This window comes from Ranitomeya variabilis, chromosome 1, assembly GCF_051348905.1.
Source record: "Ranitomeya variabilis isolate aRanVar5 chromosome 1, aRanVar5.hap1, whole genome shotgun sequence".
Lineage (NCBI taxonomy): Eukaryota > Metazoa > Chordata > Amphibia > Anura > Dendrobatidae > Ranitomeya > Ranitomeya variabilis.
The window spans coordinates 557,953,790-557,975,030 of record NC_135232.1 but is presented as its reverse complement, the minus strand read 5'-3'; the positions used below and the strand labels follow the sequence as shown (position 1 = coordinate 557,975,030).

The 21,241-nt window shown below is 49.6% G+C and overlaps 1 protein-coding gene across 1 annotated transcript in view; it reads left to right on the top strand.

Annotated features, from left to right (window-relative positions):
* The window catches only part of LOC143804308 (uncharacterized), a 35,843-nt gene extending 15,008 nt beyond the window's left edge, over positions 1 to 20,835 (top strand). Inside the window, exons 2-3 of the mRNA XM_077282317.1 lie at positions 19,343 to 19,499; positions 19,625 to 20,835. Coding sequence (XP_077138432.1) covers positions 19,372 to 19,499; positions 19,625 to 20,009 — 513 coding nt within the window. The 5' untranslated portion in view covers positions 19,343 to 19,371 and the 3' untranslated portion in view covers positions 20,010 to 20,835. The remainder of the gene's footprint in view (positions 1 to 19,342; positions 19,500 to 19,624) is intronic.
* Positions 20,836 to 21,241: the final 406 nt, after the last annotated feature.

The following is a 21,241-nucleotide window of genomic DNA, read 5'->3' as shown; positions in this document are numbered from 1 at the left end:
GACATATCACTGTGATTTAATTGCATAAAAATTCAAAGTTGGAAAATTGCGAAATTTTCAAAATTTTCGCCAAATTTCCATTTTTTTCACAAATAAACGCAGGTAATATCAAAGAAATTTTACCACTATCATGAAGTACAATATGTCACGAGAAAACATTGTCAGAATCACCAGGATCAGTTGAAGCGTTCCAGAGTTATAACCTCATAAAGGGACAGTGGTCAGAATTGTAAAAATTGGCCCGGTCATTAACGTGCAAACCACCCTTGGGGGTGAAGGGGTTAATCTTCTTAAAGGGCCATTGTGAAACAGTGGGTCTCCTAAGCTGTTGTAGCCTATGCTGTGAGTGGATGGGCTGCCAAGAATTACGACGCACCACAATACCCCTGTCATAAGATGTCCAGGGGGGACTCCTGAAAAAGTGTTGCATTGATTTCAAGGCCTTCCCTGCTACCAATTCATATGCACCCCAATAAGCCTTTGAACCTACATACTGGATGGGCCCAGGAAAATCCACTTCACAATATGCATTTTGTGCTCCATACTCCTTTGTTTTATACATTAGCAGCAAGGCGAGCCTTGCTGCATAGTCAATCATATGCACCCCATTAGGCCTTGGAACCCACATACTGGATGGGCCCAGGAAAATCCACTTCACAATATGCATTTTGTGGTCCATACTCCTTTGTTTTTGTCACGTCGTCACCGCCGCCGCTTCCTGAGCCCTGCCATACTTACCTTTCATCGGCGTCCCGGCGCGCTCCCGCAGCTGCTCTTCCCCGCCTGACACCGCCTCCTCAGCGCTCGCACCCGGCTTCTGCTTCACATCGGGTGTGCACACGCGCTGGGTTCAGTGCTGCGTACGCACACTTCTGAGCTCGGTCTCTCTTGCCTGCCCTCTCTATCATCCTGGAGGACTCCAACCCGGAAGTACTGCACTCCACAGCCCTTATTAGGCAGCCTCTTCCTCTTGGCCATGCCTGATGCTCATTTGTAATCCACAAGTGAATCTGGCTCCACATCTCTCCTGCGTTCCTCCCTGCCTTCTTGTTCTCCGCACACTTCCTGTTGCTGTATCCTTTATCCAATCCTGGTCCTCTTCTTTGTTCCCTCCTAGTGCCTGCCTGCCGGTATTCTCCGTCTTGTCCATGTCCCTGACTCCAGCTTGTCTGCCCGTGTTCTCCGTCCAGTCCCTGCTCCTGCGTCTTGCCTTCCTGCTCGTCTTCTCCGTCCAGTCCGTATTCCCACGCTTTCCCTGTTTGTCTCTGTCATGTCGGACTCTGTTCAGACCAGGTCGTTCGACAGACAGCGATAATTCCGCTTTTGACCACTATGCGCTCATTGGCGTCGGCTAGGTTTTATCTAGATGGTTAATTTACCTGGTGCTCGGATTGGAAGCTGGGCCATGCCCACTGCCTTTAAATAGTTCTCCTGAACATTGGGCGTCGCCGATTATAGCTTCTGTCTTGTGCGTGGTTATCTCGGTCTGGAGTGGTGAGCTAGTAGTTGGAGTATCGTTGCTGGTGGTGTATTTCCCTTTGTCTTATTTGCTCCTTGCTATACTTGTATTTGTTTTGCCCTTTGCATTTATAGTGTATTCCTGAGTGACTGCGGCGTGGTGCTTACTTTTCCGTTAACCTTTGTCTGTGCTAACTGTGGGTATTGGAGTGTGGACTCTTCACTGGGTGGTGGGTGGTAGTTTCAGCCTAGGGTTGAAACAGGAGATAGGGTGAGGGTGGAGGCTCAGACATGCACACCATTAGTGTAAACTCTGAGAGAGGGTCAGTCAGGGTTTCCCTAGTCTGAGGGAAATCGCAGGGGCCCGGGTTTTTGCTCTTTCCTGCCTAGGTCTCCCGTGACAGTCTCCTCGTCAGTCCTTACTCATCCCTATTAGTTGCCCTTCTTGTTTGTCCTTCCTTACCAGCTGCCGTGGCGATAGTCTCCCTCGGGTCTGCCCCTAACGCTCCCTATATAGGGGTGGTTCACTTGGTCAGCTCGCCCGTAGGAGGTTCGTTGTCACGGTCCAGTGGGTCCACCTTATAGTCTCCACAGTTATATCCTCACAGTAGCATCAGGCCATGGACCCCGCTGGGGTTTCTGCCTCTGCCCAAAAGGAATTAGTATTCCTATGGGAAAATCAGACCAGGATCATTACCTATTAAAGACTATGGAGTCTTGTCTTTCGGTCTTACAGCTCTCTGACCCGAGGAACGCCTCTCAGCTGGCCGGTCTTCAGCAGGAGCTCGCCCAGCAACACGACACTCAGTCCCATATTCTTAATTATATGGCCTCAGTGGATAACCGGCTTCTCTCCCTCCAGACTGCTGCTTCTGCTCCTGCGCAGGCTTCTGCTCTGCATTCATCGCCCTGTCTTGCCAGGCCTCCACGGTATAGTGGAGATCCTAAATTATGTTGCGGGTTTCATAACCAGTGCCAGTTGCATTTTAAATTATCACCGCAACAATACCCCACCGACCGAGCTAAGGTGGCCTTTGTGGTGTCCCATTTGGAGGGAGAGGCTTTGGCTTGGGTGAACCCTCTCTGGGAGCAAGACGATCCTGTGGTTTCCCAACTCGCTACCTTCCTAGACACCTTCCAAAAGGTGTTCGACGAACCCGGTCACCTGGCCTCTACCACCGAGTCCCTCTTTAACCTCCACCAGGGCTCTCTCTGTTGGCCAGTACGCCATACGTTTCCGTACTTTGTCCTCTGAGCTAGGGTGGAACAATGAGGCTCTGGTGGGAGCTTTTTGGCGAGGTCTGTGATCCTGGATTAAGGTTGAGCTGGCAGGTCGAGACACACCTACGTCTTTAGATGATCTAATCTCATTGGCAACTCACATTGATCTGTGCTTCCAGGAGCGCTCCCGTGAATCTGCCAGTGAGAGGAGACCTCTCCGTTTGACTTCAGCTACACGTAGTCTCTTCTACTCTAAACTCGCTTCTGCTTCTTCCACTTCTACTCCTGAGCCTATGCAAGTAGACCGTCTCAAACCGGCAGAACAGCGCCGCAAAGAGAGACTCACGCAGGGTCTTTGTTTTTACTGCGGCAGCGCCACCCACTTAGGGCAGGTAAGAGAGGCATCCCTAGGTAGCAGTGATTCCTCTCCTCTTATCCTCTCAGTTTTATTGCATTTAGGTTCTAGTCGCTTCTCTGAGGAGGCCTATATTGATTCGGGAACGGCTGGGAATTTTGTTTCACTTGAGGCTGCCAGAAAATTTGGGATATCGGTTAGATCCCTTGAGACTCCTAGTCAGATAGCTTCAGTCGACGGTCAGCCTTTGCGGGAGGCCATCGATCTGGTCACCGAGGAAGTGGAACTTCAAATTGGAGCCTTACACCCAGAAAAGATAGCCTTCTACGTGCTGCCCTCATTGTCCCATACGTTCCTTCGGGGACTTCCGTGGTTGAGAACTCACGAACCCATCTGGGACTGGCAAACTGGAGACATTCTACGTTGGGGTCAGTCTTGTCAGACCAGGTGCCTGCTTCCCGTTCAGCCTGTTAGATCCTTTCGTCTTGCCTCGGTACCCACGGACTTGCCTCCGGCTTACTGCTCCTTTGCTGACGTCTTCAACAAGAAAGAAGCAGAGACTCTACCTCCGCATCGTCTGTGGTGGTATTTATCGTTTGTCTCCTTCCGAGACCCAAGCCATGTCCGAGTACGTCCAGGAGAATCTTGCCAGAGGCTTTATTCGGAAGTCCTCCCACAGGAGCAGGTTTTTTTCTTCGTCAAGAAGATGGATGGATCTCTTCACCCCTGCATCGATTACCAAGGTCTCAACGATATCACGATTAAAAACAAGTATCCGCTTCTTCTCATTCCGGAACTCTTCGACCGTCTTCGAGGAGCACGAATCTTCACTAAAGTGGACCTCCAAGGAGCTTATAATTTAATCCGTATCCGCTTCGGGGATGAGTGGAAGACTGCTTTTAACACCAGAGACGGGCACTTTGAGTATTTGGTTATGCCCTTCGGTTTATGCAATGCTCCTGCAGTGTTCCAAGAATTGGTGAATTATATTTTTCGGGATCTACTGTACACCAGCGTAGTGGTGTACTGGGACGATATTCTTGTATTTTCTCCAGATCTGCCTACTCTTAGAAAAGACATTCGACAAGTACTCCTACGTCTGAGAGAAAATCGTTTGTATGCCAAACTTGAGAAGTGAGCCTTCGAACAGTCATTTCTTCCATTCTTGGGTTTCATCATCTCTGACTCTGGCTTATGCATGGATCTGGGAAAGGTGTCTGCAGTGCTCGACTGGCCGCGTCGGAACAGTGTTAAGGCAATTCAGCGTTTTCTTGGATTTGCGAATTATTACCGGCAGTTCATCCCTCACTTTTCCTCTTTGTCCGCTCACATCTCTTCTCTAATACAAAAGGGGGCTAATCCTCACGTTTGGTTGTCAGAGGCCGAAGACGCCTTCCTATCTCTCAAGCAAGCCTTTGCCTCAGCTCCCATACTTTCTGACAGGGGAGTCCAGTTCACCTCTCGGTTCTGGAGAGCTCTCTGCAAGTATATGAATATCACACTTGTCTTCTCTTCGGCCTACCATACGCAGACCAACGGTCAGGTGGAGCGTACGAATCAGATTCTGGTGTCTTATCTCCGTCATTTCTCCAAGGCTCACCAGAACGATTGGTCTGACTTACTCCCGTGGGCTGAATTTGCGTATAACAATCATACCAGTGAATCTTCTGCCAAGTCTCCTTTTTTTATCGTCTACGGACAACATCTTGGTGTACCTCTACCGGTTCCTCCTATCTCAGGTGTGCCGGCGGCTGATCTTCTGTCTAGAGAGTTCTCCAGGGTCTGGCAGGAGACCAAGTCTGCTCTCGAACTAGCACGGGACAAGATGAAAAGACATGGTGATAAAAGGCGCCTCGATTCCCCTTTATATCATCCTGGTGATAAAGTGTGGTTATCTTCCATGTTTGTTCGCCTTAAGATCCCTTCGCATAAGGGTACTGTCACACAGTGGCACTTTTGTCGCTACGATGGTACGATCCGTGACGTTCCAGCGATATCCATACGATATCGCTGTGTCTGACACGCAGCAGCGATCAGGGACCCTGCTGAGAATCGTACGTCGTAGCAGATCGTTTGGAACTTTCTTTCGTCGCTGGATCTCCCGCTGTCATCGTTGGATCGGTGTGTGTGACACCGATCCAACGATGCGTTCGCTTGTAACCAGGGTAAACATCGGGTTACTAAGCGCAGGGCCGCGCTTAGTAACCCGATGTTTACCCTGGTTACCATCGTAAAAGTAAAAAAAAAAAAAACGTACATACTCACATACCGGTATCCATCAGGTCCCTTGCCGTCTGCTTCCCGCTCTGACTGACTGCCGGCCGGAATGTAAGAGCAGAGCACAGCGGTGACGTCACCGCTGTGATCTGCTTTCACTTTACGGCGGCACTCAGTCAGAGCGGGAAGCAGACTGCAAGGGACCTGACGGACACCGGTATGTGAGTATGTACGTTTTTTTTTTTTTTACGATGGTAACCAGGGTAAACATCCGGTTACTAAGCGCGGCCCTGCGCTTAGTAACCCGATGTTTACCCTGGTTACCCGGGGCCCTCGGCATCGTTGGTCGCTGGAGAGCTGTCTGTGTGACAGCTCTCCAGCGACCACACAACGAGTTTCCAACGATCACGGCCAGGTCGTATCGCTGGTCGTGATCGTTGGAAAGTGTGTGACAGTACCCCAAGTTGGGTCCCCGATACATCGGTCCTTTCGACTTTCTGGCAATTGTGTCTCATCATCGTCCACCTCTTGTGACCCTTTCCCACCATCGCCTTCGTGTGACCGGGGCTGGTCAAAGCTTTGGGCAGCTCTGCATGCGACCTCATCTTTCCCCACTTCAAGTTGACCGGCAGAGATTTCTGAATCTTGAAATGGAAAACTGAACAGCTCTTCAGAGTGTCCAAGTGTGGGATCAGTTGTCTCAGGGCACTCGGCATGGTGGGAGGAAGGAGGATCAGGGTGAGAAATATCCTGGCCACACTCATGGCTACTTAGACCGTGTGGAAGACAAGGTGGTGGTGGTGGCTAAGTGACTGGAAGCATTATCCGCTATCCAACCAACAACCATTTCACACTGCTCTGGCTTCAATAGTGGTGTGCTGCGGTCCCCCAGAAACTGGGACAGGAAGGTTGAGCGAGAAGATGTGGGTCTTTGTTGTTGCCCACTTTCACCTTGCCCACGGCCTCGTCCTCTGGATGCACCATCAGCATCACGTTCACTTCCCCGTTCCTTGCCCCTTGCCTTAACCATTTTAAATGGACTACTGCACTATTTCAAATGCTCAACACAAATGTCTTTATTACTAGTGAAATAATATGTGATCAGTATGCCTGCAAATCTACGATTTTTCAAACCCAAACACCAGGCAGGCCTCAGCCTGACCTAACAGACTGTAGTCAATTTTTTTTTTTTTTTTAAAGTTAATTTATGCTAAATAGCGCTGTATAGAATTTGAGTATCACACAGCCACAAAGTAAGTACACCGGCCTCCAATGCCCAAACTTGGAGCACAGAGATATATGACCGTTGACGGCTGTAACGGAAATACCACACTGGCAAATCTGTGGCCTTTCAATTTTTTTGGATGCTAAATAGCGCTGAATAGAATTTGAGTATCACACAGCCACAAAATAAGTACACCGGCCTCCAATGACCAAACTTGGAGCACAGAGATATATGAGGCCTTTTTCAGTGAATTTAAAACACCAAAAAAATAAATAAAGTGGGCACAAGGGTAGCACACACAACTATGCTACGTATGCCTGACAAACTATCACTTTTCAACAGGCCTCAGTCTGACAAAACAGACTGTATATATATATATATATATATATATATATATATATATATATATATATATATATATATATTTTAGTGGGGGGGGGGAATTTTTTGTAAAAAAAAAAAGTTAGATAGACAGTAAATAAGCTGCAGCAGGCAGTTATGGAGCTTTGGGAAGGATGCAGTGGGACCAATGGACGCACATACAGTGCCTGCAGCTCTTGCACTGATGTGGATATGCTGTGCCCTGCCTGCCTAGCGCTGCAATGTCAGGACCCACGAATTAGCCCTAAAAAGGACTTTTGGTTTCTGAGGAGTTGTGGATGTAAGAGTTGCAGACCTACACTAACTCTAAAACCACGATTCTGACCCTATCTTGGCAGCAGCTCTCTCTTCTCTTCTCTCGCTGAAACGGGAACAGAATGCGGCGAGCAGGGCGGTGCCAGGTCTCTTATACTCGGGATGATGCTGTGCGGCCCAGCCAATCACTGCACAACCACAACAAAGATGGCTGCTGCATTTCATGGCCTGGCAGACAATCCATGCACCGTGATTGGGTCTCTAAAGTCTGCCAAAACTGCTGGGTGGAGACTGCAGTTACCGCTGAATAATGCCGGAAATGCTCGCTGCTCGGCGAGTACCCCGATAATCGGGCGAGTAACAAATAGTGGCGAGCACGTTAGCTCATCACTAGTCACTACCTTTCTGTAAAATGACAGAGACTAGGTAATCCCATATGGCCTGATAGGACTCCTGGACTCCCTGGAGGTTTGTTCTGAATGTTAGATGGGGTTTTCAGGGGTTGAGGAGTTGGGTAACGAGGGCAATGAGCTCACTTGGGGACCACGGCTTGTATTTCTCTATTGAGTAAAGAAGTAATATAGCGGGCACCACACAATTTAATAGCTCAGGGATCAACCACGTGCATATAACAACGTACAGAGAAAATAAGCAAAGAAAAAAGATATGCACACTAGTGGGATCAACCAACTAGATGGCACATAAATAGCAGATAATCAACATCCTATGCTGCCAGCTGACCTCAGCAAGACATGGAGCGCCCCCACACCGCCGCAGGGCCGAGGGGTACCCGGAGCCGGGCCTCTGGGTCTCAGTCCTGGGGTTGTCACGGTGGCTAGACCCGGTCCGTGGCCCTGTCTGTCAGTGGGGGACGTCCGGTGCAATAAGTGGTGTAACGGTGCAGTTGTGGGGTGCAGGTCGCGGTAAATAACGAGGACACCAGGTTGCAGTCTCTTTACCTCTTTACTGAAGGTTTTGGAGACCTCAGTCCAGAGCGCTGTTAACTGGGTTGTCAGAGACCGGCCGGTCCAAAGGCACATCAGGAGTTCTCTTTACAGGTGGGAATCAGTGTCTACCTTCTAGCGCTGGATGTTGTAGTTCTTCCCTGCTGAGCTCCCGGGATAGTCCTCACAACTGTTTCTGTCTGTCTCTGATGTTCGTTCTCTCCGTCCCCCAGATGGTATGGTAGGACGCACCCGTATGACGGGGTAGGCCTGGAGTTCTTCCGGGACCCTAGAGTCGCCCCTCTCCCACAGCTGCCTCCGTTGTCTGCTTAGGTGTTAAGTGAGACAGCCAACCTGTAATTAGCTGTCCGGCCGTGGTTTGCAGTGTACTTAAAGTCTCTTACTTGCTCGGCGTTCCGGCCACCGACTGTTTGCGCCTCAGAAGGATGTTGCCTCGGTCTAACAGCACGACTCCTTCTGGTCCCAATACTTCTTTACTGTATTCCCGTTGTGCACTGGTTAGTTCTGTTCTGAGGAGTCTGCCAGGATCCCATCCCTGACAGGTCCTCTCACTAGCTCTTCCCAGCTACTTCTCCCTGTCTTCCTGTCCAACCCCCAGTTTTACCATAGTGTGAGGAGTGGCCTACTAGATAGGACCACCCCCCCTGGTGGCCGGAGTGTGAAGTGTAGTGAGGTGTTACCTGGTCAGAGAAACTCCTTTAGTGCAATCAGACGTACCATAGCTCCCCATAGTGGCGGAGCCACAGTACTGCAACAACCAGGACTCTGGGGTGCTGCACTCCCCCCCGGTTAAATCCAGTACTCCGGGACTGGGAAAACAAGAACAACAATACATGTTAACAGAAAACACATAACATTTTGAAATAGTATAACAATTAAACATAACAGAGCTTCCCTTTATGGGAGGTGAGAATTCTTGAACGTTGCGAAAGTTAGGTCATGCACAGTTTATGACTCTCAGTTCAGTGGTTAAAACAGCAGGGACCCCGGGTAAACAAAGGGGCCCCCTTTTTGAAGGTTTTTGAGCAATTCACCGTCCATTACTCTATTGTCCATTTAAAACCTGTAACAAAAAGATATATATACAAACATTTTCAATTAAATAGCAGCCCTTATTAATACCTCCAAGTTTTGTAGCGGAGGGGAGTTTGGTTTTGAGTGCTGCGTGTGGACCTTCGCAGCGCAGGGGTTGCTATTGGCCTAACAGGGCCCGCTATGCTTGCTACCGCTGGTGTAGTGCACTGTCTTCTAGCTACACTTCTAGTGAGTCGGGGTAGCACTGGCAGGTTAGGGCTCCCAGAGCTGCTGCTTTCAACAGTGGGTACAGCAGATTCACTGATAGCAGAGGGAGGATTTGCTGGTTCAGTGGTCGGCATGGCGTCATCAGGTGAGGCTTGTTGAGGTAGCGGGGCCGGCTGATCTGATACCACCATTGTTTCTGGTGGGTCCGGCTGTTGGAACATTAGAACAGGCACCGCGATGGCTTGGTTTATCTGAGTCCAGGATTGGGGAAAGTCACCAAGGACGGTATGGAACATCTTCTCCTTTTCCACCGGCGGGGAGATTTCTGGGGCCGTGCCCCTCTCTTTCAACTTATCGGGGCAGACCTTAAGGTGATCCCTGGATACCGCTGTCGAGGTCTCCCCTCTGTCCTTGCTGATGAGACAGACCTTTGTGTTGTCGAAGTCGGATGGCAGGATGGTATACGGTTCCGCTTCCCATTGGTCATCGAGCTTATGTAATCTCCTCTTTCGTTTAAGTACTTGCTCACCAGGTGACAGGGGGATCGCAGGAGCATGTTGGTTGTAGTCCCTTTCTTGCTTCTGCCTAGCCTGGGCGAGACTTCTCTCTACACACTCCTGTACTTCGCGGTACCTTCGCTGCCTTTCTGCATCCCAATCTGCATCCGGCGAGATATCTTCGGGTACTAGGACCCCCATGTCCAGATCAACGGGTAACCGACTAGATCTTCCTCGCATCAGGTACGCTGGAGTACAGTTGGTGGAACTTACTGGGATGTGATTGTACATATCCACCAAGTCAGGCAACTTTGTCGGCCACAGGTTCCGTTCCTCCACGGGTAAGGTCTTCAATAAATCAATTACCACTTGGTTCATCTTCTCACACATCCCGTTGGTTTGAGGATGGTACGGTGTGGTCCTGATCTTCTTACACCCGTACAGTTGGCAGAATTCTTGGAACACTTCCGCTTCGAATGCAGGTCCCTGATCGGTCAGTACCTTCTCTGGGTAGCCATGGGGCCTACAAAAGTGCTGCTGGAAGGCCCTGGCGGCAGTCCTGGCCGTTAGATCCTTGACAGGCACAACCACCAAAAACCTGGAGTAGTGGTCCACGATGGTAAGGGCGTAGATATAGCCCGACCGGCTAGGTGTCAGCTTCACATGATCCAGCGCGACCAGTTCGAGCGGCCTTTTGGTGATGATAGCCCGCAGGGGAGCCCGCTGACTGTCATGGTCCTTCCTGCGCAGACTACATGGACCACACTCCCGACACCACTTCTCAATGGTTCTCTTCATGCCAATCCAATAGAACCTCCCTCGGAGCAGCTTCTCTAGCTTCCTCCATCCGAAGTGTCCGGCTCCATCATGGTAGGCTCCCAGAACCATGGGCGCATCTCGCCTGGGCACCACTATCTGCCACACCAATTCATGAGTACGTGGGTCAATGCTCCTCCTGCACAGCTTGCCATCATGGATAAACAGCTTGCTTCTCCCCTTCCACAGCTGTTGGGTTTCTTGTGTATCGTCTGGGCCAGGGTGCAACCCAGCCTGCGTCAAGAGCTCCTTCACCTGACGGACCGCGGGGTCACTATCCTGGGTTTCTGCCCATCCGTGGTGGGGCAGGGGATTCAGCGTGGCATCCGGTTGGTTCTTGTGCCTGTTCTTCACATGGTGAGAGTTCTGAGTGGCTTTGGGGCGATGGAAGGCAGGCAGCTCCACCTCTTCAAGTGCCTCCGGGTCTTCTCCCACTTCTGGTAAATTGGGCATTCGGGACAGAGCATCGGCATTGGCATTCTGGTGTCCTGCCCGATATTTGATGGTGAAATCATAGTTGGACAGCCGGGCCATCCACCGCTGTTCCAAAGCCCCGAGTTTGGCAGTACCCAGATGCGTTAGCGGATTGTTGTCCGTGAAGACGGTGAATTTCGCGGAGGCCAGGTAGTGCTTAAACCTCTCTGTCACTGCCCAGACAAGGGCAAGGAATTCCAGTTTGAAGGAACTGTAGTTGTCAGGGTTCCTTTCCGTGGGACGGAGTTTCCTGCTGGCGTAAGCGATCACTCTTTCCTTGCCTTTCTGGACTTGAGACAGCACGGCTCCTAGTCCCACATTACTGGCATCTGTGTACAGCACAAACGGTTGGTCGTATTCGGGGTAAGCCAGTACCTCTTCTCCCGTCAGTGCCGACTTCAAACAGGTGAAGGATTCCTCCAGCTCTTCGTTCCAATCAAAGGGGGTGTTCCTCCCCTTGGTCTTCTTCGGTTGGCCCACCAACAGGTTTTGCAAGGGTGCGGCCTTCTTGGTGAAGTCCTTAATGAACCTCCGGTAATAGCCTACCAGCCCGAGGAACTGCCGGACTTCGTGGAGGTCACTGGGCTTTGGCCAGTCCTTGATCGCTGTGACCTTGTCGGGGTCTGGGGCCACTCCTTCAGCGCTCACCACATGGCCCAGGTACTGCACTTTAGGTTTCAGCAGATGACACTTGGACGGTTTCACCTTTAAGCCAAAGTTGGATAGGGCTTCAAACACCTCGGCCAGGTGCTTCAGGTGGTCTTCGTAGGTCTTAGAGAAGACAATGACATCATCCAAATATAGCAGCACGGTTTCAAAGTTCAGGTGTCCCAGGCAGCACTCCATCATCCTCTGGAACGTTCCGGGAGCATTGCACAATCCGAAGGGCATGTAGTTGAACTCACAGAGACCCATTGGCGTCGTGAAGGCCGTCTTCTCTTTGTCCGCCTCCGCTACGGGAACCTGCCAATACCCACTGGTGAGATCTAAGGTAGAGAAGTAGTTAGCAGATTTTAAGGCAGCCAGAGACTCCTCTATCCTAGGCAGTGGGTATGCGTCCTTATGTGTAATGCGATTCAACTGCCTGTAATCAACACACATCCTCATTGTACCATCTTTCTTTTTAACAAGGACTAACGGAGCTGCCCAGGGGCTACAGCTGTCTCTCACCACCCCAGCCTCCTTCATTTCCCGCAACATGTCCTTGGCACACTGGTAATGAGCTGGGGGTACAGGGCGATATCTCTCTTTTATGGGCCGGTGATCTCCCGTGGGGATGTGATGTTGGATCCCTTTCACCTGCCCAAAATCTGAGGGGTGTTTGCTGAATATCTGCTCGTACTCGTGTACCACCCTGTAGGCCCCCTGTTTTTGATGGGACGGGGTAGAGTCAGTGCCCACATGCAATTCCCGACACCAGTCCTTCGAGGGCTCTGCAGAACCTTTGTTCTCCGCCAAGTTTGACGGGACCAAGGGTTCAGGTGTCTGTATCACATTATTATTGACAGTGAACAATTTGGCGAGCGTGGTATACTTGGTGAGGTGAACCTCTTCCTCCCCACAATTGAGGACACGTACGGGCACTCTCCCCTGACGGACGTCGACCACCCCCCGGGCTGTCAGAACAGTAGGCCTATTGTCTGAATATACGGGTTCTACCAAGGCCTGGTAGTCCTTACCCCTGAGGCCTATGGCTGCTCGACACCATATTAACATTTCACTCTTGGGGGGTATCGCGATGGGGTTTGAATCACTCACAGTGACACGACCAATCTCACCACCAGTCAGCTCTACCTGCTGTCTCTGCATCAGAGCTCTGATTTCCTTCTGCAGGGCACATTGCTCACTGTGGCCAGCGGTTTCTGCCACCTGTTGCAACAAAACAATCACTTCTGCAAGACAATTTTCTATAACATTAGTACCAAGAGTCATCATGGGATTATATTCTCGACGATCAATATCAACAATCACAATCCCTTGGGCTTTCAATTCCACCCGCCCTACTTTGATGGTGACCTCCTTATACCCCACTTGTGGCAACGGCTGACCATTACTGGCGATTATGGTGAAATCATCGTCAGGGCCACGAGTAATATCAGCGTCCTCCCAATACCGTTTGTAGAGCACGTAAGGTATAGTCGTCACCTGAGAACCGGTGTCCAGCAAAGCATTCAAGGGGATTCCATCAATCACTACAGGGAGAACTGGTCGTCCTCCAATATACTTGGTTCTCCAATGTTGCGGGCCTGACCGTCCTACTCCTGGGGGTTGGCCCTTTGCCCCAGGGGTTGCTCGTTTAAAGGACAGTACCTTGCAAGATGGCCCACCTGGTGGCATCGGCGGCAGATGGGTCGTCCGTCCTGATGGAAACGATCGCTGTCCCGGCCTCTGGTCGGTGGGGTCCTCTTCTGTCGCGTCCAGGGAACATCCTCTGGCCCGGAGGCTAGCTGGATCTTTTTCTTGGGGGCCTCCTGTAGGGACTGCACCGTCCGGGCTAGGGCAGCAACGTTCTTGGTCAGCTCCTGCATCTGAAGACGGAGTCCTGCAGGGGGGTCGTCCTCGAAGCTCTGGGCGTCGGCCTCCGCGGCAACTGGGGTATCCGACGCCACCTCCTGGTGGTATGTGAGAGCGGGGCGCCTGGGTGGTATTGCGCGGCTGGGCTGTCGCTCCTGCAATGCCTGGATAGCTTTATCTTTGAACTGCGCAAAAGTCAAGTCTGGATTTTGCATGGCCAGGAAGTGCAATTGGCCCCGCTGGTGACTGCACAGGAGCCCCTCAATGAACCGCTCCTTCAGGAGTTTATCCTCATCCTGCATGCTGCCGGGGTCATTCTGCTTAATGACCCGCATCGCCTCCTGGAGATTAAGGGCATAGTCCCGTAAGCTATCCTGTGGCCTCTGTTTGCATCCATAAAAAGTCAGTTTAATTTCCGTAGCAGTGCGAGTATCAAAGGTGGCTTTAAGCTTGACAAAAATCTGTTGTGCAGTTCCTTTATCCTCAGCAGGCCAGGATTTCAATTCTCTCAGAGCCGCCCCAAAGAGTTGGCCGGTTATCATATGAACCTTCTGGGGCTCTGTCAGGGGATAGAACTCGAGCAGGCTGCAGAGCCCTTCCTTAAAGTCAGTGAATGTATGCGACTCCCCAGAGTATCGTGGGAGCCAGGCCACTCCGGGCAGGTACGGCATAGAAAAGGGCATTATGGCTTTTGTGTTAGCGGCAGTGTCCGGCTGGCTGAGGGGAACAGCGGGTTCTGCGGCAACCGGTGGTGGTATTAGGGCCGCGGCTTCGCCCGCTGCGTGGACCGGAGCTGCCCCTACGTCCGCAGCTGCGACCGCCACCTCCTCTCTTCCCGACTCAGACATGGCTGTCCCTTCCTCCCACCAACCTGCTGGAGGTCGGAGTTCCTCTTCCGGGATTGGCGCCTTACCGCGCTTTCCGTTCCGCGCTTCTTTTGGCTGGTTCCGCCCGCGTAGCTAGGGCTCCTCCCTCCGTGCGCAGCAATGGCGAATTTTGGCGGTAAATGGCACAGCACACAGTCTTTTCAATAAAGTACAGTCCAAGCACAATAAATCACAGTTCCAAGGCACACATGACCTGATTCTTCAGGCTTAAGTAGATCCTGTTCGTGACGCCAAGATTTGGAGCGCCCCCACACCGCCGCAGGGCCGAGGGGTACCCGGAGCCGGGCCTCTGGGTCTCAGTCCTGGGGTTGTCACGGTGGCTAGACCCGGTCCGTGGCCCTGTCTGTCAGTGGGGGACGTCCGGTGCAATAAGTGGTGTAACGGTGCAGTTGTGGGGTGCAGGTCGCGGTAAATAACGAGGACACCAGGTTGCAGTCTCTTTACCTCTTTACTGAAGGTTTTGGAGACCTCAGTCCAGAGCGCTGTTAACTGGGTTGTCAGAGACCGGCCGGTCCAAAGGCACATCAGGAGTTCTTTTTACAGGTGGGAATCAGTGTCTACCTTCTAGCGCTGGATGTTGTAGTTCTTCCCTGCTGAGCTCCCGGGATAGTCCTCACAACTGTTTCTGTCTGTCTCTGATGTTCGTTCTCTCCGTCCCCCAGATGGTATGGTAGGACGCACCCGTATGACGGGGTAGGCCTGGAGTTCTTCCGGGACCCTAGAGTCGCCCCTCTCCCACAGCTGCCTCCGTTGTCTGCTTAGGTGTTAAGTGAGACAGCCAACCTGTAATTAGCTGTCCGGCCGTGGTTTGCAGTGTACTTAAAGTCTCTTACTTGCTCGGCGTTCCGGCCACCGACTGTTTGCGCCTCAGAAGGATGTTGCCTCGGTCTAACAGCACGACTCCTTCTGGTCCCAATACTTCTTTACTGTATTCCCGTTGTGCACTGGTTAGTTCTGTTCTGAGGAGTCTGCCAGGATCCCATCCCTGACAGGTCCTCTCACTAGCTCTTCCCAGCTACTTCTCCCTGTCTTCCTGTCCAACCCCCAGTTTTACCATAGTGTGAGGAGTGGCCTACTAGATAGGACCACCCCCCCTGGTGGCCGGAGTGTGAAGTGTAGTGAGGTGTTACCTGGTCAGAGAAACTCCTTTAGTGCAATCAGACGTACCATAGCTCCCCATAGTGGCGGAGCCACAGTACTGCAACAACCAGGACTCTGGGGTGCTGCAGACACATTATAGAGTATAGGATTTTTTCCGTCTACTTTTGATATTTGGTCTGTTCCTGCTAACTTTGATGGTTTATTACTATTTATACAGACTGGTAGTTTATGGCTGAGGTCAGCTGGCAACATAGGATGTTGAATTATCTGCTATTTATGTGCCGTCTAGCTTAATCACATATATCTGTATTATCCTCGCATACTCTCATACTGGTCTGGTGCTTTTACATCTATACTTGTCCAGGGGGGACCTAGGTTGGTCTCTTTTTTTGACTTTTAAATGTTTTTATATTATGTGTTTTTGCTGTTGCCCTTTGTAATTAAGTGTTTAATAAAAGATATTATAGTTGGTTGATCCCACTAGTGTGCATATCTTTTTTTCTTTGCTTATTTTCTCTGTATTTCTCTATTGGCCACACCTGAGGATGATGATGGACTGGCTGGTTATTTCCATCCACTCCCGGGGGTACAGACTGTACATGACTTGTGGTCCTCATGGGGAAAAGAGGCACCTTGTTTGTAATCCCTGGGCATAGGGACCCAGAGAACAAGCAATAGTAATAGTGTTGGCCATAAGACCTACATGTCTACCCCTTTGATCCTGCATAAGATGGGGTGGTTGAAAGGTTTTACACAGGGATTTCAGGGTTTTTAATAGTATCATAGATTTGATACATAGTACCATGCCTGGTTTCTTCTGATTTATGGTCACTCACTGAGAGACGCTTAGGTATTTCTAACCACATTCTAGCCTGATCAAGTTTGTTTTTATCTTTCAACCATCCTTCCCAGTTAGGCTAAGTTCACATTAGCGTTTCTGTGCGCAGCATATCATCTGCATGTGCAAATGCATGCCAAAACTCATGCAAATATAAACTGTGCAGGAGGTGTGGGTTAAATCCACGCTGCCTTAATGATGAAGTTCCAAGGATAATAAATTTAAACAGTCGTTTATTCAACGCGTTTCAAGGTCAGTGCGACCTCTTCTTCAGGAAATTCCACTTACAACATACAGATACAGCGTGCTTACAAAAAAACTCATGCAAAGGCATGTTTACGCAGCGTTTTTTATCCGCATGATCTTACGCATGACTGCCAAAAAACGCTGCATGTGCATGGGTTGGTATGCGTTTTTGCCTGCATTTAGCGTTGTTTATGCATATGCGTACGGTATTTCCCAATGGTCGTGGCTTATGTAATTTCTATATATAGACCCTGCACAGATGAAATCCTGTTCATTTGATGCTGTTCCCTGCTGCAAGATGGATCTTAGCGTGGAGAGCTTCAATCTGAATCTGGATTTTTCATTGTAATTAGGTTTAGCTTTTGCTGTGGCTTGTGAGGAAGAAAGGAGAAGAGAAAGACGGAGAAGACGTCGTCATCGCTATTGGCAATACCCCATTGTTGAAGTCCGAGAGAGCCATGGAGCTTAATACTCATTGTACTCCGAGCTTCGTTAAAACCTGCAAAAGTTTTTGAACACACGAAGATGTCTGAACAGAGCTTCGATGAATTGCTGCATCGTGTGAGAGGATCCATTACCAGGCAGGACACGCAACTACGTAGAGCAATTCCTGCTGAGGAATGTCTGTTGGTGACCCTAAGGTACGTAATTTTGAAAAAGAAACGTCATTAATATTCTTGTTATAAAAGCCATGAACTGATTTTTTTCCCCAATTTAATTTTCCACAGATTCATGGCTACCAGAGAGACCTTAAGATCTTTACATTTTCAAATTCGGATTGGATTGTCCACCCTTTCTGGGTTTGTTGGAGACACCTGCCGAGCATTGTGTGATGTTCTGCATGCAGAATTCCTCCCCCAACCGACAACTGAACTCTGGCTGAAAAATGCAGAAAAATTCAAGGAAATTTGTAATTTTCCAAACTGTGCTGGGGCTGTGGATGTCAAACACATTCGGATTCTAAAACCTGCTGGAAGTGGATCCGAGTACTTCATTTATAAAAAATACTTTTCCAGTGTTCTAATGGCGATTGGGATGCTGAATGTTGATTTGTCACCGTTGACGTTGTCCCATGTCATGTTTGACATGGGACAACGTTTGTATGCTAATAATTTTAATTTTCCTCCGCCACAACCTCTTCCGAACACTGAAGGACCGCCAATGCTATTTGTTGCTCGTGATGAGGCGTTTCAAATGTGTGCCAACCTCATAAAACCATACTCAAGTCGGGTCTTGAATCACACCAAAAGGATTTTCTGTGGAGTGTGCCTTTGGTTTGCTGGCAGCTAAATGGCACATTTTGGGAACACCAATCAATTTTAAACTAGAGACAATTGATGAGGTTGTGAAAGCGTGTGTTCTGCATAATTACATCGTGGCGAAAGAGCAACCCCTCTTTGAACTTGATGAACCTGTTAATACCACATTGTTGGATTATCATGCTCATCCTCTGAGGACTACAGTGGAAGAAGCCCAAATGAGGAATAAATTTGCTGCTACTTTGTCTCTGATATTGGATGTGTGTCATGGCAAGATGAAATGGTTTAAACTGAAAATACGTCAGATGTACCTGTAATGTTATGTACCTGTACTTTTTTCTGACTGTAATATTGGCACCTTGAATGTAACGTTAATAATAAACACCTTAATTGTAATACTTCACTCAACAATACACACATGTTTAAATAAAGAGAAAAATACCTCACTCAACAATATACTCAACAATACACAATTTTAAATAAAGAGCTAAAGAAAACACAGTGAGACAGTTATTGTGAATCAAAATAATTTTTATTAACAAAAAAAAAAACAATTTTAAATAAAAAAAAAATTAAAACGTGATTATTTTCGGGTTTTGCGGGACGGAGTGACATGGTGGACCTGGGGGGTGACAGGCTGTGATGGTAGGCTTGGAGTGGTTGGGGAAGTAGGGAAAGTGGAAGACAATTGGAGCATTGGGTCAGAAACATTGGCAGAGGACACATTGGGGGATGAGGACACATTAGGAGTAGAAAACAAGTTGGAAGGGATTGACACATTGGATGGCAAAAAAACAAGTGAAGGTGTGGACAGACCAGAAAACAGACACATTCTGAGGTGAGGGTGGAGTGGTTGGGTAATGTATCTTTCCTTTGCGCTTCCTGGCCTTTGTTTTGCTACTTCCTCATCCTTTTGTTTCCTGCTGATGCGTGATGGGAGTGGAAGTCTGAGCTGCTGCACTCGGCTGCATGGTTGAGGAGGAAGGCTGGGCTGCTGCACTTGGCTGCGTGGTTGAAGGGGAAGGCTGGACTGCTGCACTCAGCTTCATGGTGTAGCTGGGTGCTGTTGGAACAGTACTAATGTCCAGCGGTGGTTGTGGGGGTGGTGGATAGTGCCACTGATGCTGTCCGGGAGCTTGTTGCCCTGTAGGGAAAGAACTTTGTGCCTGCTGCTGATATCAGGACCGCTGCATGGCCTCGGTGTAAGCATCCTGACAGGCTTTCATCACATAGAGCTGGAGATCAGGACTAAGGTTTTCCATCACTCCACGTTCTATAGAGGAAAAATAATGTTGCGCCGGTCTATTAAGGTCGATACACCTCGCATCACAAACAGTTGTGTGATCCCGGCCGAAAGTGTATTGTCTAACAATTTTTTCTTTTTTTCACAGTGAACAAAGTCAGAACCCGTTGGCGTTCGATGAAGGATCGCTTCAACAAGGACCTTCGTCAGGAGAGCCAGGTTCGCAGTGGTGCTACAGCAAGGATCAGAAAATACAAATATCACCGCATGCTGGCGTTTTTGAGACCGGTCCTTGCCCAGAGAATGTAAGTATTTTTGTGGTGTATTGTATTGTGTTGTATTCCCTAATCTGTATTTTTCTAGTCCACAGGAGTTGGTGCTTTTACTATTGTAAATTTTTGGGACTAATGTCTTTCTTTTCTTTTCACAGAACTTGGAGCAACACCCTAGAAACTGGATTTGGAGCGGTCCTTCCTCGAACAGCCACGGACCAGTGCCAGTCATCCACCAACGAAGCAGCAAGTGGGCCAGCAATACAGCCTGGAGACCAGGAAGCTGGTCCATCAGGTGTTCCCCTGTCCCAGGCCTCTGCCACTGGTTTTTCAGGGTATTCTCGCCAGCGGCAGAAGGCCTCGGACAGGACCCTCATGCCCGGGTTCATTCACATGAGTTCGGTCTTCCAGAATGGCCTCAAGGCGCTGGGAGACAGACTGAAAAGTGGTTTCAACCATATTACTATATTTTTCCAGGATGTCAACCAACGCCGTGAACATCTGAAAGCCGACCTCCAGAGACCAGCACATCATTTTTTTTAATCAAATAGAACAGGGCATGTCGGAACACCTTACTCCTGATCTCCAGCTCAATGTCATGCAGGCCTGCAATGCTGCTTACATGCAGGCTATGCAGCAGACTCGGTACTTGCAGCAGTCAGTGGGAGCATTTCCACCTCTGCCATCACGCTTGACCTTAATACCGAGTTTTGCTGCATACCACTGCATGGCCTCCACCATTCCATGCCCTTCCGGACACAAGTATAGTGCCCCCACTATGCCGAATGCTGCTGCACAGTCCACTGCCACCACCATGCCGAGTGCTGCTCCTGCTTGGACCTCCTCCACTACCACCGACATGCTGCAGCAACCGCACCCTGGCAGGCCGTCCACCAGCACCAGGATCCAGCCAGGCCGTCCACCCATACCATGCCACCAGAAGACACCACACCAATGCACCACAGAAGACAGCAGCGCAGAACACAGGAGAAGAAAAAAACAACAACAGCGGACTCTCACACCCCCTGCCCCCTCGCCTTCAATGTGTCTGTGATCTCCAGTTTGTTTCTCCCTTCCAGTGTGTCTGTCCCGTCCCATGCCTCCACTCCCATCCCTGACCCCGCTGCTTTCGTCACCCCTTCCCCTGCAACCCCTTCGTTGTCTTTACCCAAGCAAACATCATCTCAGCTCAACACACCCCAATTCTGTCACGTTTCCCCAAGTCGCCGTAGTTAACGTAATTTTTTTTTTTTTAATAAATGTGATTTTTTTTTGCCCCTACTACTGTTTGGTTCTTTGTAATCCGCCACCAGCAACACACAACATTCGCTGACTAAACACACTGCGCCATACACTTTGTGTTTTTGTAGCCTCATATCTCCAGGACTGACACAACTTGAACACAGCAGCTTTGCTTATTGTGTCTGTTATGGAGCTATAAGTTGTCAAATACAAATATGACTTGTATTTTCTCCAGCATCTCTTCAGTCTGCGTAATCTATTGGACGCAGAATGAAGAGACAATGGAGGTAATACAAGGCATATCTATACTCACCTGGCCAGGTGTCAGAAATAGTGAATTCAGGATGCACAAAACCCAGCATCCTGCATTAACTATTTCTGACACCTGGCCTGGTGAGTATAGATATGCCTTGTATTACCTCCATCGTCTCTTCATTCTTAGATGCTGCAGACTTAAGAGACGCTGGATCGAATCAGAAGTCACCTACCATAGCACTGACTTCATAAGTGGATTTGAGCGGACTAAAGACAGA